The sequence below is a fragment of the Arachis stenosperma genome, chromosome 2, assembly GCF_014773155.1.
Source record: "Arachis stenosperma cultivar V10309 chromosome 2, arast.V10309.gnm1.PFL2, whole genome shotgun sequence".
NCBI lineage: Eukaryota > Viridiplantae > Streptophyta > Magnoliopsida > Fabales > Fabaceae > Arachis > Arachis stenosperma.
Window position 1 is genome coordinate 113,418,156 of NC_080378.1, and position 20,160 is coordinate 113,438,315.

A 20,160-nucleotide genomic window follows, 5' to 3' on the forward strand; every position below is an offset into this window, starting at 1 on the left:
TTATTTTTTCCACCCCTGGTTTTCTGTAGAAAGAGGACATGTTACAAACATTCAAAATGATTGATCCATTAACAAATTCAAAATATTACAAGTTTACAGCAACAATATTCCCTACATAATGAAGATATAGAAGATCTCTACATAATAACTATTGACTAGCTAGTCAAAGGTTATTATTGGTAATGCAAGCATCAGGTTGACTTTGTGGTGATGAGGCATGGAACTCTGCTAAACCTTTGTATGTTTCAGACAACCTCCTCAGAGTAGGGTATTTGGACTGTAAAAAACAACAATTTTAAAATGTTCATTTTAATATAATGTTTCCAAATGTTAGCAACGATCTATCGTAAAATTTCTTTCAATGTTAGAGAAAAAATCTGTTATGAAAAAAAAAGGCCTATGTAACGCTCTTGCTAAATATTATTGAAACTTTTAGAAGAATGAAATTAAAACTCGCTCTTGCTAAATATTATTGAAACTTTTAGAAGAATGAAATTAAAACTCTCGCAACCGGAAGGTATATCTAGGGCTGGAAATGAGCCAAATTGAGTCGAGTTAGATCAAACTCAAGATCGACTCACGAAAATTAAGTTTGGCTCACGACTCCGCTCATTAACAATCGAGCCTATTTCGTAAGCTTAACCTTAGCTCAATGAAAGCTCATGAACTGGCTCGAGTTCACGTGCTGACTCAAATAATAGGAATATAATCTATAATTCTATATCAATAAATTATAATTTATATATATTAAAAAATATTAAAAAAGATAAACTATCTATCAATTATAAATTTTTTATTTATATCCTACATTAAAATTATATATAAAAAATAGACTATAAAATTATAAAATTTTAAATAATTAAGAACATAATATATATGTAAAATTATATATTACTATTTTATATATATAAAATTATTAATACGCATATCCTACATGCATTTAATCTATACTTTTAATATTATATATATAATCGAACCATATCATGAGTTAATGAGCTAAGCTTATCCAAGCTCAAACTCAACTCATTTAATTTATGAGCTCAATTTTAAACTCAAGTTCGGCTGACCAGCTCACGAGTTCACTTATCGAGCTATTAACGAGTCAAGCTCAAACTGGCTCATAAGCCGGCTTGACTCAATTCCAATCAAATATATCCAACACTTTTATATGATTTGACAACACTTCTGAAATATTAGGAAAAGCCAAGTATGTAGTGTGGGTCAGAAATCACTTATACACCTAGCTTTTCTATGTTAACCACAAATAAGAGAATTGTATCAATAAACCATGAGATGTATATATACTTTTTGAATAAATGAACAGAATTACACATGAAAGAGTTTGAGTGGACAAAATTACGCACCAAAGTTCGTAAATATGAAATCACACCCAAAATACTGATTTCAAAGGACAAAAATACACTCCTAAGTCTTACAAAATCACTAACGGCATGCCAATGTTGTCCATCGAAAACAATTTTCCGGGTGTACTTTGATGTTTACAATCTTGTGTGTGTACTTTAGTCTATCCCACATTCTATCACGTATACTTTTGTCTATTTACTCTATACTTTACCATATCAATATCAAACCTCTTAACTGCTTGCATAATCTGTGGAGCCAAGAATACATCAGCCTGCACATTACGAGTTTTTTTTCACAAAAATAAAACACTTTGTTAGATATGCATCTTTTAGTATGATATCTTTAATCTTTAAGAGCAACAAGAAGTGCACCATGCAGATATGTTCCCCTGTTGCATATTTTCCAGCAACATCCTTCAATAACTTCTCAAAAGCTGCATATATATATTGGTCAATTATAAGAAAAGATTTTGAAACAATTTCAAAATGCAAAGGACATGCCATATATACATATCTTAGTGTGGTAAAATTGAGCTTAATTACCCAAGAAACCTTTGTCAATCTTATATTGTGCCCACTGTTTTGTTTCAGCACCAAACATTTTCTCCATATCTTTCTATTAGGAAAAAGGAAATCAGATAAATGAAAAATGTCAAAAATTGCAAAAACATTTTGTGTGCATAGAGGCAATCCAAGCATTTCAAATGAAAAGAAGATATACCAAAGCACTAATCATATGATAAGGTTGAATGCTGGAGTTAATCATACTTGCTATCTGTGAAACAATACAGTATAATCATTAGATGATACGAGGCCTCGATGATATGACCATGTAATAATGTAACAAATGCAGGTATATGAACGGTTATATCTCTATCACGTCTACTCATGCAAGATCATCTTTTGAAAAATGCTAAATCTTTTTTTTTTTTTTTTGGGGTTAAAGTTCCATTGAATTCTAGATCTTTTTGGCTATAGAAACTCTTATACCATATCGTGAAACTACTTGTTCTAAAAGTTCAAGCTGATAGTAAGAGACACACAATTCAACTATTATCCATTACAGATTGGATTACAGAATCAAGACCTAGTTGAAAATGCTTACAATGCATGGTTTTCTTGTTCCTTTATATATATATATATTGCATTCTGTAGAAGCTATATATCAGAATATTTATAAGAAGGTTTTATTTATAATATTCTCTCTACTATAATAATTCCCAAGATGATTTGATTTGTTCCTATTGAATTCTTTTAGAAGATGCTAAACCAGTAGGATTAAATGAAGTAATGAACATCGATTCAAGAAGCATTCATGTTGTTACTAATCGAAAATTTCAATTATACCAAAATTTACCTGAAGATTGAGAGCTCGGATCTGAGGATCAACTGGCAAAAGTGGCTTTCGAGTATACTTTTCCTCCAAATACTAATAAAAAAGGACGAAGCGGAAGACATTATTTTATTGTTTTGGTATAAATTTGAACAAAGAACACCAAACCATAATCAGTGACATGCATCAAAACGAAATTCAAGTATCAGAAAATTTTAATAATTTTCCCACTTAAGGGCCATCATTAAGCTTGATACAATAATGAATTTAATTTTGATGGCCAGTGCAAAATATTTTACATGTACATTTAATTATGTAATTCTACGTGAGCAAAAATAACTCCTTTTCACGTTAACCGCATGAATAGATGTCAAAAAAACGAATGTGATTGAACGACCGTGTAAGTATTATACTAATAGAGCATCAAAATTAAACTCTACAATGATATGACTGAGAAATCAACAGATTTCATTGTTTTCCTTCTCAAGATTTTAAAAGCAAAAAAACACTGAAAACTCGGAACAGAAAATGAAAACAGAAACCACGCAACCAAGCTTTTTTCTAACAAATTGCTAGCATTAAACATACCAGAAATATTGCATAAGAGTCTGAAACCACCACATGATCATCAGCTAATACCGGAACACAATGGAGAGGGTTCAATTTCTCAAACTCTGAAATTCAAGCATAGATTATTGATTCTAATTCAATACATTCAACAGTAAAAGTCAATTTTTTTTCTTTGATTCACATGTACTCTAACTATGCATTCACCTGGACTAAACTGTTCCCCTTTTACAAGATCCACTGCTTTATACTCATAAGGAATCCCTATTCATTTCAGATCAATAGAAAAACCAAAATCAAATAAAGTCTACATTACTTGTCCCAAAGAGCTGCAATTTCTGAACTCTCTAGAAATAAAGAACATATTTTTAAGACAAAACTTGGGAATCATTGTGTCTGAATTTGCAAATCAAAATCCCAAAGCTTTACCTTTGAGGCACAAAGCAAAGCGGATACGCCATGAGCATGAGCTTAACCAATAAGAGTACAACACAATCATGGTAGTAGTAGTAATGGAGAAACTGATTTCTAGTTAGCTACACTACAATGGTAGATGCTAGATTAAGTAATTTACACTTGAATCTACTTTGCGGTGTTCTTTTTTGTTCTATATGGTCAAACATATCTACTTTGACAAGTGTCATTGTGTCAAGCAGTTTGACCTTTGACTTATGACACGTGTGAAAATTTCTTATACATATGGATATGGTTGTGGACTAATCTCTCCAATATGAATAATAGATAAGTGTTTTTTTCTTTCTGCTCTCTTTTTTTAATATGATGTCTAATATAAGTAAGTTTAAGTAGTAAGAATGATTTAATATTTTATTATAATTGGACACCTCCACTAAATTGAGTAAATTGTTGCTTAATAAAATTAGATGAGATTGAAAAATCGAATCTATTAAAAATTTAACTGAAAATTAGTTAATAAATCAAGCCAATCTACAAGGAATTACAGTTTAATTAAACCCACGTGACACTGAATTTCATTAGATTGATTTTGTATCATGTAATTGCTTTTTTGCAAACACTATTTATGTATCAAAGTCAAATTTGCAAAAGTGACATTCTATGGGGTTTTCTGCCTTTGTTGCAAAAATTCCATCAGTTTAACTAGTAGCTAACTAATCTAATTCAGATTTGTTGAGATTGAATAAACATTAACATTGTATAAGTATGAGAGAAAAAATATCATATGAAAATGTTAGTTGTGTCTAAATTTAGCTATCATTAAAAAAAACTGAGTATATTTTATATAAAACTAATTAGATAAAAATTAGAAAGTTAAATAATGTTGGTTCAAATATAAAACAAAAATAAAAAAATAGTCACCAAATATTTCTCATATATAAATACTAGAAAAATAAGACAAATTGATCCTAACTGTCCACAAACATTTAAATACTTGAAAATTTAAAAATACATTTAAATTTCTAACCTTTTCAAAATCTGAACACATCAACCCTGAGTCTAATCAGTCTTATTTTAAAAACTCTCCTACGTGTACATCCATATCAACCAAGTCAGTACAACGAAAATTACATTTGATTTTTTTGTTGGATCTGATAGACCAAGTGAATATGAAGAATCGATATGTCCAAATTTTAAAATGGTCAGAAACTTAAATGTATTTTTAAATCCTCCTCGAAGATTTAAATGTCTGCAGATCAAAAAGTCAAAGACCTATTTGTCATTTTCTCTAAATACTATTATTAACACTTTCTAAAATTCAGTGTTTAACTGTATTAAGGGATTTCAATAATAATATCTAAGTGAAATAGGGCAATAAGGGTTAAAAACTTTGTTTCTAATGAAGAAAATCAAGTGCAGTAATCTAAGGCCAGAGTACAAATAATATTTACAATGTATTGTTACAGTGGCCTAACAGAGATGCTTATACAAGAAAGAAAGGACCTAAATATTTCAACACATCCAGTTAAGTAATCGTTCAAACTTTTGGCTGAGATTTGACTAAGAAACTTCTTGCTTCATCTTCAGTAACTTCACTGTAAAGTTAAACCAAATAACAAGTTATTGAAGAAGAAACATTGAATTTTAAATGATCCAACCAAGAAAAAGATAAAAAAAAAATCACAAAACCTGTCTGCAGCTTCTGATTTGGGGATCAAGGTGATTCCTTTTGAAGAAAGAGAATCACAGAAATCATGAAGGTTCTTCTCTTGACAGAAACTCCAAATATCACGAAGGAAATTGTTGAACTGTTTCGGTTCCTTCACAGAGAAAAATGTTATCAGTGACTTCAAATACAACCAAGAGGAATAATAGAGGAATAAAAATTGGTTAGACATGGAAAGTCATGACTTGGCTCTATTGTGCAAAAGCGAGGGAGATGGATTACCTGCTCATTGATACATCCCTTGCGGAGCGCAGCTAAACATTCCAATGCTTTCGAATTGTTATCACCTTCGTGGGAATCCTCTATGAGATCATGAATTTTATTTTTCATAGCAACGATTGCTTTTACAACCCAATCTGGATTATCTCTGCGCGCAAACATGGCTTCAAAATCTTGTACAGGAGTCAGATCTCCAATGTTGTCGACTTCAACATTTGGCTTATCTTTAATGAGATTCGAAGCCAGAGCAGGTATTTCTCCTTTACTATTTTCCTCACCGGAACCATATCTTTCCTCTCTCAATAAACGCCTTGACTTTTTATGCTGTAAGACAGTTCAATTCAAACATGAAAGATATACAATGTTCGTATAATGTAAAAGAAGTTTGATATTTTGTATAAACTAGGCACAAAAACGTCTTACCCTCGGATTTTCCTTTAGTTCAAAAGACCGACGAAATTTTTCTATCACAGATTTGTTTTGTTGAAGGAGCTCATCATCAGGTTCTGTGATTTTCTTGAGTGTATCATCAAGAGGGGGTACTGCAGCATCCGCATGCTTTGATTTGAGCTCAAGATAGCGATAAAATCGCTGAAAAGATATATGAACATTCGTATGTTAGCTTTATCCCAAGGTTACCTTTCATTTTTGGAGGTGCATATGCTAAATTTGAAATCTCTATTGTACCCTTCAAGTTATCATAATGCTAACTTTTACACAATGGGGGTAATACGTGATTGGCTCAGATAAGAAAGATAGCAAGGACAAAGCATAATCGAAAAATTCGGAAAATACAAATTCACAGCCCACAAGCAACAAACATTAGATAAAGAAATCTCATGTCATGAATATCAAAATCATAATCTTCTTTAAAAAAATAGAGGGAATGAATGAAACACAGGAGATAAACTAGAAAACATAAGTGAGGGAATTCATGCCTCTAAGACTGGATTTGGTGTAAAATCAGGTAGCAGAACTTCCTCTTTTCCTTGTGGTGCAAGATCAAGCATTTTTACCAAGTTAGCCGCAGCCTCTAGCTGTTGTTCATTTGGCTGTATCGATGCAGGGAAATTACTGAAAGAAGGGAATTGAAACTCTCGCACATCCTCAGCAAAAGGTAGTACATTGAAGTATAACGAATCAGGCTGCACAGCATGACCATGCAACAAAGGAATAATTTCGAAACAAATCCAGAAATCATGTCAGTGGAAGTAGACCAATTAAAAAATAAATTAAAAAAATAAAAAGAGATGGAAAAAACGCACAATATTTTCCTTATCAGATAGATTGGGCGTCAGGACCCCAATGACGACATTCGCTTGTCCATGTCTCCAAACACAACGTAGTATTGCCACTTTATTCATTTCCTTCATAGCCCTTGCTAGCGAAGAAAGTGCAAGTGTGGCTTTTGTATTTCCTGTTTCAGCTATGAAGACATTGACATCTTTCATGTATTGGTGTCTTTATCGGATGGTTTAGGAGAAAAGAAAAGAAACAGAAGAAACAGGGTAAGAAAATCTCCATCGTAAAATTCAAATCAAATAAAGCATATACAATTTTACCTCAATACATTGGAGGAATCAGTAAATCCTAAAAGCTTCAGACCTTTTTCTGGTTTGAACTTAACAGCATCCCACTCAGCTTGGGATATGGGAACTATTTGAGGCCCATATCGATAACCTTTAATTCTTTGATCTGGCGGGACAACTTTATCAGGTTCTTGAGAACTCTTGTACTCATAATCCACTTTGACTTCATGTGTAGCAAATTTATCGGTTGAAGCAGCCTTATCAGAAAATTTCTTGAGAGTTGGAAACTTTTCTTCTGCTGTTTTCTTGTATACCAAAACCTGTTCAAAACTTAAGCATTCAATAATCATGTACATAAAAAGTTTGTAAGTGGCATAGGAACATTAATCACCAAAGTAATGAGATAATGAAAAAACCATGTCAAGAACATAATCTTTATCTGCATTGATGGGCAGGGCCAATAGGGCTATGAATATCTCACCTTAATCCTCAGTTTTGGGCTTAATTCAAGATCCCCTTTAAAGATTGTGGATGGAGTTATGTTTCGGGTTCTAAGAGCACCAAGCAAAGAAACTGGATTCTCCACATATGTTGACCTTGCAGACGTTTCTGTTGAAAAAATACGTAACAATTGATCGTTCTCGTCCATTATTTTCTTATTTGCATCTTGACTAAGCTTTCCTCTCAGAATTATACTTTCCATCCTCATACCATGGACAGTCATTTGTTTAGCAATGGTGGTCACTTGTTCCTCTTTTGTTCCCTCAAATGGCTCTTTTATTGGACATTGTGCATTTGTAATAAGACATAGACGCTTCTTTCCCTTGTTAGTTTCTCCAAACTTTTTTATCAGCATATCCATGCCAACAATAATAGCATCAAGAACTAACATCACAGTCAAGGTATTCAAAACCACAATATGGCAGTTAATCACTCAAAATCCACCAGCAGAATCAACTTACTGCTAGTGAAATGAATGAACTTTCAAAGTAATACTACAGCTGATATCGATTCAATTTTATTAACAGAAACAGAATAGAGCTCAGGAAAAGATAAACTGAGTATATACCAATGTTTGGAGGTGGGGTTGAACAAATCAATAACAAGGCACAAGTGGTGCAGAATATTACACAGGACAAATCAGGAAAAATTTTACCATCTAAAGTCAAATAGTATGAATGTTTTAGTAACGGTCAAAATGTTAGAGCATAAAATTCTTTCATTAAATATATAAATAAATAATCAAAGCTTCCAAAGTATAGAATCATGAACATCAAGGATACAATCACCATGTGTAGCTCCTCGAGGCAGTTGCTGTAGAGCCTCAACGATATCTCCCTCCACAACTTTAATATTTTTCAAAACCACAACATGTTGATACCCTCCAACTTCTTCCGTAAGTTCGTTATCAGTATCTGGGAAATTTCGACATAAACATGGGTGAGGAAGGCCTTTGAATCACTTCATGGAAAGAAAAAAATGAATTATCAAATCAAAAAAACGATTTGAAGGAAACTTCAATCAACCCATTTAATTGTAAGCATGATAGTAAAACTCCACGGGAAAAACAAACTCGGTACAGTGAATAAATCAGTGTGAAGATTCTACAAGAATGAGACTGAAACACAATAAACATTGCTACAAGATAATCAAATAAGAACCATGGACTTCTTAGTCTCCATTTTATCATCACAAATAACTAACATCTTTTGGTACAAGAAAACAATGTCACCATTCGATTCTTATTACCAACCCCAATTATGAGCAAAATACTGAATTGCTGTTATTGCTGCATTGCAATCTAGAACTTTATGCCCCGTGACATGATAATAAACACTAACTGAATGGTGATAATGGTGCATTGTAGGTTTGTATCATAAGGGTCAAAGAGAGCACCTTCTGTTCCAAATAAGACAACACCCACTTCATCATATTTGGTAAAGATCAGCTGCACACTCATCAAAAGAAGGGGAAAAAGGTCATTTTAATGTTACAGGTTTCAGCTCTTTGAAGACAAACATCAAACACAAGGTGGGCAAGGAATGTCAAAGGAGAAATAAATATAGCAACCTTCTTCTCCACAAGCATGGAACAAACTTTCTCAATTTCAGGAATAACAGAGTGCATGGATGGCCCCACATCCAGCAGCAAAACCAAAGCTTCCTGCATTTGATTTCAGCAATTACAAGAAAATACACATCTATGCATTCATAAATAGTGAAAAGTTTAAATTTTTTAAAATGGGGTATCAGGCTTTTCAGTTGGTATAGATTATAGAAGAAAAACCCTAAAATCCTTATAGTGTTGGAGAATGAAAACGGGAAAAAAATTGAAAACAAGAGAGAAAAGATGGAACCTTGTTTCGAGCCATGGAGAAGAAGAGAAAAAGAGTCAATCTTGCAGAAGAAGGCGTTGAATTTGAGCTGAATGATTCCTCTTCCGGATTTTTCTTTGTTCCCGCTTCAATATATTTATGCGAAATAACCGATTTAAAATAAAAATAAATAAATAATAAATAAAACTTTTCGTAGATGTTTTTGGGCTTATATTTTTATTTTATTTTATTGACGAAATAAGTGTATAAGTCCATAAGATGAGATTGTAGCACTTTTTTTTTATTTTTCATATTGAAAAAAGATGGAGTATGACACGGTTATGGGCATCCGTGATGCTTCACGCATATATGACAGTTGCGATGAAGAAATTCATTGTGCCCCAGACACGTGTCACACATGCAGGTTAATGAGCCCACCAGGATGTATACACTCCAAAGCTGATTCAATGCCCCCATGCCCTTTTACTTTCGAAGCAGCAACACATTCTTCTCCTCCAATCCCACCAGCTTCATTCATTTATTCTTCTCTATTGATGAACTCAAAGGCGGAACTTAGTTAAGATAACGGGAGCCATGGCTTCTAAACTTTTATTAAAAAAATTAGTAATATTTTTTAAAAAAATAAAAAATAATTCAGTTAACTCAAATATTTTATTATGACTTAAAATATTAAAGTTTAATTTTTATCTCTTGTTAATTTTTAGTTTTAAATATTTAAAATATGTTGGATTTGGATTGAATTGAGTGTATTCACATTTTGTAACTCTCTATTCAATAAATAACACTCCCTCTACCTTTGAGTTCAAATATAAAAAATTAAGTATTTTTTATTTATGTAATTTAATATTATTTTATATTTTACTGTTTATTTAATTTAATTTTTTATATGATAAAAAATATTAAAATATTTAATAAATATTGATATTATTGTATTTGTATAAATTGATAAAAAAATTTAATAAATATTATAAATTTTAATATTTGTCCTTCTAACTTCTGTTTTACATATTTTAACGGATATATATTCAAATTTTTATATAAAATAATCATGAAAAACCAAAGAATTGATGCATTTTTTAAGAGGAAGGCTAATATTTAAGAAGAAGAACATATAACTTTTACAATATTAACACATGTAGATAGTTCTTCTACTTTAATGAATCACGAAGAAAGTGAGATACAACCTTCAAAAGTTTAAAGAATTGCATCTGATGAGTTTGACCTTAATTCTTTGGAACGAGACCGTAAAAAACGGCTTCAAATTCGGCAATAGAGGTTAGACGAGCTTATCTTAAATGGGGCTCATATCAAAAATATATTGACAATTATCTTCTATCTGGCCCCCCAAAATTTTGTTTTAAGCTCCGCCACTGGATAAACTTTTGAATAAAAAAAATTGGACCACTCATTTTTAGCAATGTCTAAAAGAAGAAGAATAAAAGATGTCAATCGTTCGGAGTTTCACATTGCTAATTATCTTGATCATCTTAACTATGTAAATTTTTATTTTGAAAAAATTTATTTTAATTAAAATAATAATTATAATGTTAGAGATTAATAGTTTATTATAATGGTAATGTTAGAAATTAGTGTAGTAATAATTTTTAAATATTTTAATTTAATTAAAATAATTTTAGGAATTAGTAATAATAAATTATAATGCTAATGTTAGAGATTAGGGATTAGTGTAATAATATTGTTTAGAAAGAAGGATTATGGTACATTACGATAATAAATTAATTATTGTTATTAATAGAATAATTGCAATAATAATTGGCTCAAGATCCTTACTTTCATTCATGATATTTAATATCACATTATATGCAAATATTTTATTAATAATTGTCTTATTTCGGTCTCATTTCTCTCCTATAAAGATATAATTTATCGAGATCTCGTCATTTTCACAATTTTCAGGTAGCTGAACGTCTTCTACCGTTAAAACTATATCAGAATTTTGGACAACTGCAGTGTCTTTAATATGTCTTTTTCAACAGGAATAGTATTTACTTCTTTTCTCTTTCGAGAATTTTTGTCTTTGGAACCGACAAGCCTGCCACGCTTCTGACGTGTATTTGCTTTGGTGGCAATTTGTCCAACTGGGACGTCAACTCGAATTGGGGCATTTTCTGCTGGTATATAAGACTTGGTTATCCTCTTTGTATTGGAAAATGCATCAGGCAATTCATTTGTTATTCTTTGCAAATATATAATCTTTTGAACTTCTAATTCACATTGCCCTGATTGAGGATCTAAATGCATCAAGGATGATGCATTCCAATTAAGTTTCTTTTCAGGAAGCTTATTCTCTCTCTCTAATGTTGGAAATTTTGGTTCATCAAATTGACGATCCGCAAATCGGGATTCAAATACATCTCCAGTTTGTATCTCAAAATACCTCACTATAGAGGGAGAATCATATCCAACATATATCTCACACCCAAATATTCTTAAATGGAAAATATTTGACTGCTGGTCAAAAACTAATTGCATAGGAGAGAACTGATGGTAATTCGTTGGCCTCAAACGAATAAGTGTTGCGGCATGTAAAATAGCATGCCCCCAAACCGAGGTTGGGAGATTTGTTCTCATAAGTAAGGGTCTAGCAATTAATTAGAGGCGTTTAATAAGTGATTCTACTAACCCATTTTGTGTGTGAACATAAGCTACTGGATGTTCAATACTTATTCCATTAGCCATACAATAAGCATCAAAAGTTTGGGAAGTAAATTTACAAGCATGATCAAAACGAATTGCTTTGATTGGATTTTCTGGAAATTGTGCTTTTAATTGAATAATTTGAGTCAGTAATATCGCAAACGCCAAGTTGCGAGAAGACAATAAGCACACATGTGACCATCTCGAAGATGCGTTTATTAGGATCATAAAATATCTAAAAGATCCACATGGTGGATGAATAACTCCACATATATCGCCTAGAATCCTTTCTAGGAATTCAGGGGACTCAAATCCAATCTTTACTGGTTATGGCTTTAAAATTAACTTTTATTGAAAACATGCAGCACAACAAAATTCACTAGATTTAAGAATCTTCTAGTTCTTTAGTGAATGTCCATGGGAGTTTTTAATAATTCTCCGCATCATGGTTGTTCCCGGATGACCCAATCGGTCGTGCCAAGTTATGAATTCATTTGGACTAGTAAACTTCTAGTTTATAGTGGCATGTGATTCAATTGCACAAATCTTGGTATAATATAACCCAGATGAAAGTGATGGTAACTTTTCTAATATAATCTTTTTATTTAAATAATGCTTTGTGATACATAAGTACTCATGATTTCCCTCATTCATAGTTTCAATATGATATCCATTTTGGCGAATATCTTTGAAACTCAACAAGTTCCTCAAAGACTTGGTAGATAATAGTGCATTATTTATTATAAATTTTGTTCCTATAGGAAACAAAATTATAGCTCTTCCGGAACCTTCTATCACATTACCTGAGCCAATAATAGTATTAACATATTCTTCTTTTGGCACAAGATAGGTAAAATATATATCACTTTTGAGAATAGTGTGCGAACTTGCACTATCCGCAAGGCATAGATCTTCATTATATATTCTTGCCATTTTCTTCAAAGATAAATAATAATAAAATGAGTAGTAATACATGCACAATCAAATCAAATTCTTGATTAGAATTATTTTTCTAAGAAACACTGCACATAATGTCATATACTAAAATTTTATTTTAAAACTTGACACATTTAATGATTTCAAAATTCATAAACATTAATATTTCATTATTTATATACATCATATTTGAAACTTAAATATATAGAAAATAAAATTTAACAATAAGTTCTTTACATTATTTATTTACATAGATACTTAACAATCTCACATATTAAACTATTTCATCATTGATCAAATGACCAATATTTTTTTCAAGATCGTCAAAGAAATCAGATATATCATAATGAGTGGTAAAATTTTCAGCATCATTTGAAACAAAATTCGTTTACTTCCCTTTGTCGTCCTTTTTCAAATATGCTTGATAAAGATCGACTAGGTGCTTTGGTGTAAGACAGGTACGCGACCAATGACCCTTTCCACCACAACGGAAACACTTATCCTCTATTGATTTATTTTGCCCAATATTTCTTTCTTTATCCCACTTCTGGTGAGATCCTCTCTTTTGAACATAATTCCTTTTTCTTCCGTAGTTTTTATTGTTACTAAAGCCTTGTCATTTACCTCTTCTAAGGTAATGATTTGCCACATTTACTTCACGAAATGGGACAGTGCCAGCTGGGTGCGCTTCGTGATTTTTTAAAAGCAACTCATTATTGCGTTTAGCAACAAGAAAGCAAAAAATTAATTCAGAATATTTTTTAAATTATTTTTCTCGATACTGATGCTGTAGAAGCACATTCGAGGCATGGAAGGTTGAGAAAGTTTTCTCCAACATATCATTAGCAGTTATCTTTTTCCACATAATTTCATTCGTGAGGTGATTCGAAATATTGCATAATTATATTCATTATGGATTTAAAATCCTGTAGACGCAGGTGCATCCATTCATATCGGGTTTGATGAAATATCACCGTCTTTTGATGATTATACCTTTTTTCAAGGTACGAATCTATAGGATCTTTTAATGTGAGATATTTATTTTTCAATCTTTCGTCAAGATGACGACGAAGGAAAATCATGACCTTAGCTTTATCCTTCTAGAATACATTATTTTCAGTCTTAATGATATCTCCAAGATCTATTGAATCAAGATGGATTTTAGCATCTAGTATCCATGATAAATAGTTGTTTCCAAATATATAAAGAGCATTAAATTCAAGATGAGAGTTTTAACATAATAAAAATTTATTATCTAAGTCTTCCAAAAAATTTGATCAGAGTCTCGTGCTGATAACGTGTTGTAAAATAAATAATTAAGGAATATATAATAAATATAAAATAAAAAAATATAAATAGAAAACTCTAGTATTACTATTCACCACAATTATTATCTCAATATAATTGAAATGATTTATATATATATATATATATATATATATATATATATATATATTCAATAAGAAAAGGGAGAGAATTGATTTTTTATTACTGTTATTGATATGTACAAAAAAGAAAATATGTTATTGTTTTACATTAATTCTCTCGACCTTACTATTTATAAAGGTAAAGTATTGATTATTCATATATTTTAAACTTCATTTAATTTCAGTTTAGATTGAAAGCTTCATATTTTCATAGGAAAAATCAGCCATCTAAATAATAAATGGACATCCACCTCATTTGTGTTTATTTCAACATATAATAATTTTATTTTAAAATATCTTAATTCAAGAGAAAAAAAATCATTTATGCAATATAAAATTAAAAAATTAAAAAAAATATTCCCCAAAGAACTAAAAAGGTTAATTATTTCGTATATCCTGTAACGTTTCTCTTAAAAAAAAATTAATGATGAGACTCCACTTTTCTCTCAACAATTTTCTTTCCTAAATTGTGTGATTGATAAAATACACACTTTTATAGAGTTATAAAAGGATGCTTTTTCTAAAATATATTAGCATTGTTAATTTGTTAAGTTTAATAAGAATTCGATTTCTTACCACGTGCTTAAATAAATTAGACATAAAATTCGATGCTCTCAAAATATTTGGATTATTAAATGGTTTAATAATAAAATATATTCTTTTAAGTTTTTTAATAATTAATAAATAATTTTTATTTAATTTTAACTACAACTTAATTCTTTATATATTATTTCATTATTAAATCTATCCTCTATTTTATAAATTATTATTTTATTATTTATCTATCATTTTTATTAATAATTAAAAAAACAACAATAAAATTAATCTTCTATTAATAAATATTTTAGAAATGCAAATTAATGAATTTTTTTGCCATAAAAATCGTATTCTTTGGTAATCCAATATATCGAACGTACAATACAATCGATTGAATATCGCACGGTTCTTCAAAATTCAATCGATTGGAATTGTTACACAATCAATTGAATTGCACTATTGAATATTGTAACATCCTAATTTTTAGCACGTCATGATCGTACTAAAAGTGAGGTGTTACTAACCTGTTTTTCTTATTTACTACTTAATATTGAGTCTTTAGTTCAATTTCGCATTTCAATTTTAATCAAACTCATTCATCAAAGAACACCAAGTAATAATAATCACATAATTATTAATAATAAAAAAATATCATACAATAAATTCAATATAAAATTCGAATACAACACCTATCCATCTGGATAAAATAAAATCATAATCGGTAAGGCGAGGAAACTCTACGAAGACAACTCAACACATAACTTAGCTCAAATAAGACTAATAATCGCCGGCAGCTTCAAACTGAGTCTTCAAACCCGTGTCAATGAAAGGGTGGAAGATTTTGGGGGTAAGAACAAACCACGCGTTCTCAGTAGAAAATGAAAATGCCGTAAGAGTAATGAAATAAAATGCAAATAATTAACTTTACTCAATAAAATTATATTTTTATCAAACATTTTGAAAATACTTTTTACTATTACTTATTACTTTATATAATTAATTACCTTCTTTAAATTTTTGAATTTAAGACAAATCTCAATCATAACCTCAGTTCTCAGTCACCTCAATACACAAACTAATAGCACAGAAAATAGATCAACACACAAACAAATAGCAATAAAACAAACAGCACAATCACAGAGAGACAAGATAAGCAAACACAATCAAATGCAAATATGCAAACAATGATGATGCATGTCTATCCCTAACGCAGGGCATGAGCTCATGTGTCGGTTGCCTATCCGCTCCCGACATTACCCGGACACAAGTCCCAGATATGGCTTTCTAGATGCATACAGTATGCTTATAAGTCGTACGGTTAGGCCGCATACAGTGTGACTTTAAGTCGTACAGCTAGGTCGCATACAGTGTGACTTTCCAAATTAATAAGCGTACATCTGAAAAATAGTTCTCAGTGTGTGGGCGTCCCCACTTTACATTTGGCACTAAGGCCCAAACAATGTCACATCTGCTCTTCTGTGGCAGTCATTTCATTAATTCATATATTCCTTTAATATTTGTTCTCTGCTCTCCTGTGGCAGAAATTCCTTTAATTATCTTTTTTTCCTTTACTTTTTGTTCTTCCTCTTCTTTTCTTTCTTATCAAACCGAACTTAAAACATAACTTAAAGCAAAATCCCTTCTCAAAAGATTGAGTTTAAAACATCATACTTTTCTTAATAAATCGGTTTGAAAACAAAACTCTTTTCGTAATAAATCGAAATCAAGTAATATTATTAAATTAAGTTTGTTTTTAAATAACACTTTAAATAAAGTCTTAGAGTTTTATAAAAATTTGGCAGCAATTCCTTTAAAATTCGGATTTTGCCACCCTTCAAGGGTTCCAACCTAACCACCTTTCAAACCCTTTTCAAAACATTTTCAAGTAACAAATTATTTTCAATATTCACACCATTCAAAATATCAAATAGAATCAAATCATTTTCTTTTAAAGCTATGCCTCTTTCTATTTCAATAAAATTAGCTCGTTTCAAATCTTTTGCTTTTAAAATTAAAGAAAATTCATTTCTTCATTCAGACTTTACAAATCCCTCCAACCATACTTGTTTAACATTTAATACTAACTAAAATCACATTCTTGCGTATTTTTACCAGCCTTTCATCAACACTTATTCATTATCAATTCAAATTCAATTCATAAACTCAAATCACATTTCAATTTAACAAGCAACACCAAATTGACCAACACTCACAATTACAATCAATTTTCATCAATTAGACACACAAAACACGTGTAAATTATTTGCAATTACTCAATAAACTTTTTGGCATTCTTAAATTAAAAACTTATAATTTTAAAAACGAAACTTCCTATTTCCGTATGAAATTAAAATTAACGAAAATTTCGAAAAAAAATTTTGACCGAACTGATGAAAAGAAAAGCGTCAGAAATCATCTGTGCCTCCTAGAACTCCAGTTAGCCGAACTTAAGAGGAAGAGGAGTTACGTCACCGTTAATTTTTATCGGATAAAAATAACACTAACGTATAGAGGAGAAAGATATAAACACTTTTACCGAATTAAATTTTTAATTGAAGTTACGAGAACTCGGAAGGTTCCAAGATTTTTCGTTCTTCTCACTCATGGCTTACTCTTTTTTTTTTTTCTTTTTAGTTCAATTGGTGATTAATGAAGGGAAAAGGAAGATGAGTATGGCTTGATAATATTAACTGAAGTTTTGTGGTTATCAAAGCTTCATTAGGTGTCATTTGTATTATATACATATACATGCATACATGCCACGTTTCATGTATATATAACCACGTTTCAGTTTCAGTTTCAATTTCATATATATATATGTACATGTATATATAAGTTATGCTTTAGTTTTCTTTCTTTTTAGTTCCTTTAAGGCTTCGGCCAAAAGGAAAATAAATAAGTAAATAATATAATATAATAAAGTAAAGATAATAATAGAGTGAAATTAAGTGATATAATAATAATAATAATAATAATAATAATAATAATAATAATAATAATTAATTCAATTTTTTTGTCTATCAAAATATTTTTTTTGATAAATAATTTAAGTTTAATAAAATAAGTTTTAATTAAATTAAATTTTAATAATCATAAATTTTATTTAATTATTTTTGTGATAAATAATTTTTTTTAAAAACAAAATCTCAATATAATATAATAACTCATAAATAGTTAATTATTTAATTTTCATAAATTTGGAGGTTATAAATATAAGTTTTTTCTTATTTAATGGATTGGTAGTGTTGCCTAATTAATTGAATTTCATAAAACAATAAGGATATTTTCTTATTCAATCGATTGGCATGGTAACACAATGCGATTGAATTGTGTTGTAGAATGAGTTTTTTCAAAATTCAATCGATTAGTTTTGTAACACAATCGATTAAATTTTGTATGTGATTAAGGTATTTTCGTATTCAATCAACTGGTATGATAATACAATGAGTTTTTTAAGGTTTTTCAAACTTTTTAGGATTTTTAGAATTTTTTAAAATTTTTTAAAATTTTTTAGATTTTATAGGATTTAAAATAATCTAAATTTGTATCCAATTTATTATAATCATGCAAAAATAATATATCCAATTTGTATCTTCATCATGTATTATAAGTATATAGATATTATTTAAAGTATAATTTTCAATATTAAAATTGTTCAATTAGTCACGATTAAATAATAGTAAAAATTACAAATATTCGAAACAAAAATAAAAAAAATTTCATGTTAAAAAATTTTTGTTGGCTCATCGTTTACTTTATTGTGAATTTTCCTTGTCGTTGCTGCGCTTTTCTTCTTTAATTGTTTGCCTTCACATTTCGTATTCCACCATTTTTGTTCGGTTTCTTCTCCAATTTTTGTTAAGGAATTCCTTTTTCTTTTTTTTATTTATTTTGATAAAGTGTGGGTGCTTAAGCAGTTTCACAAAATGGGATACAAAGAGGAACAAATCAAATGAAATTAGAAATCAAACATATTTTAGTCTGATTTCTGTATTAGAAGTCTCTTGTATGAGTTGTGAGATGGATCAGGGACTTGCGAGTCCGGACGGTCGCCAGATGATCTAGCTGGAGCAATGGGGTGGTACCTGTAAAGACACTTTGATGCTCAAGTTAAAATAGATTTGAGAGGTAAAATGAATAACGTACCTAAGGGGACCTTTGTCTCCCCTTTATATAGCTAGTGGTAGTTATCTTATCGTATCTTGTTAAGATAAGGGAGGTATTTGGATTTGAATGTTGGTTAGAGATTGTGGGGCCGGTATGAACCGTCATCATCTTATCTTATCTAGCTAAGATAAGGGAGGTATTTGAATTTGAATATTGGGGCAGGATATTGGAAGTTATTGATCCATATTTGAGCCGTGAGGATGACCCAATCTTGGGATTGCCAGATTTGGTGACCGTTCCGAGAAAGAACCCGAAGATCGGATCCGAAACAGTTGTCCCCAGAGCATGAGAGCATGCTTGCTTGGTCTCAATGCTGAGTTGTTGGGGAGCCTGGTTCTCTGTAGTTCGGGAGACTATGAGGGACTGGAAAGGATGTGACGTCATCCTGCGCTAATTGGCAGAATGTTGGTGAGTTCCGCTTTTCGCGAGTTGAAAAGTCATTAGCTTAGACTTTGATGCCGCTTTTGTTGACGAGTTTGGTTTTCTATTATCGGGATGTCGTGAGGGGTCTAGAAAGAGTTTGACGTCATCCTGCGCCATTTGGCGGGATGTTAGTGAGTTGGCTTTCGTGAGTTGGAAGACCGTCAGCTCAAGCTTGTTTTTTGTGGCATTTTTGGGCCGTTATTGTCAACTTATTTTAAACCTATTGGTGGGATGATTTCAAAACTTTACTTCTTTACCTTATTTGGATATCTATTTTGTTGGCTTCAGAGGTGATTGGTTTATGGGGTAACCGTTTAACTTATTTAATTTGGATATCCGCTTTGTTAGCTTCGTGGTTGATAGATCTCCGGGTCATCGTTTTTTGTTATTTGGATATTCGTTTTGTTATTTGGATATCCGTTTTGTTGGCCTTAGAGTGATCGATCCCCGGGCTGCCATTTTTTGTTATTTGGATATTCGCTTTGTTGGCCTCCGGGTGATCGATCCCCGAGTAGCCATTTACTT

At 30.8% G+C, this 20,160-nt stretch overlaps 2 protein-coding genes across 4 annotated transcripts; both read right to left on the bottom strand.

Moving 5' to 3' along the window:
• Positions 1–3,934, bottom strand: LOC130961936 (glutathione S-transferase 1-like). Of its 3 annotated transcripts, none has more exons than XM_057887984.1 (9): positions 3,694–3,934; positions 3,472–3,528; positions 3,286–3,371; positions 2,722–2,793; positions 2,086–2,139; positions 1,917–1,980; positions 1,737–1,798; positions 1,577–1,636; positions 1–277 (listed from the first exon to the last, which is right to left on the bottom strand). In XM_057887984.1, exons 1-9 carry the CDS (start codon positions 3,761–3,763, stop codon positions 164–166), a joined length of 639 nt encoding a protein of 212 aa, XP_057743967.1. In that variant the 5' UTR covers positions 3,764–3,934; the 3' UTR covers positions 1–163. The 3 variants fall into 3 exon arrangements, with proteins under 3 accessions (XP_057743967.1, XP_057743968.1, XP_057743966.1); XM_057887985.1 differs by having other exon boundaries at positions 1,593–1,636; positions 1,908–1,980; XM_057887983.1 differs by having other exon boundaries at positions 1,908–1,980.
• Positions 3,935–5,032: 1,098 nt separating this feature from the next.
• LOC130961899 (ATP-dependent DNA helicase 2 subunit KU80-like) lies at positions 5,033–9,736 on the bottom strand. The gene is made up of 12 exons (XM_057887937.1): positions 9,509–9,736; positions 9,223–9,315; positions 9,049–9,100; positions 8,436–8,567; positions 7,634–8,037; positions 7,186–7,472; positions 6,889–7,084; positions 6,562–6,768; positions 6,047–6,214; positions 5,627–5,947; positions 5,368–5,498; positions 5,033–5,273 (listed from the first exon to the last, which is right to left on the bottom strand). The coding sequence occupies exons 1-12, from the start codon at positions 9,521–9,523 to the stop codon at positions 5,216–5,218; spliced, it is 2,064 nt and encodes a 687-aa protein (XP_057743920.1). The 5' UTR covers positions 9,524–9,736; the 3' UTR covers positions 5,033–5,215.
• Between the last annotated feature and the right edge of the window lie 10,424 nt (positions 9,737–20,160).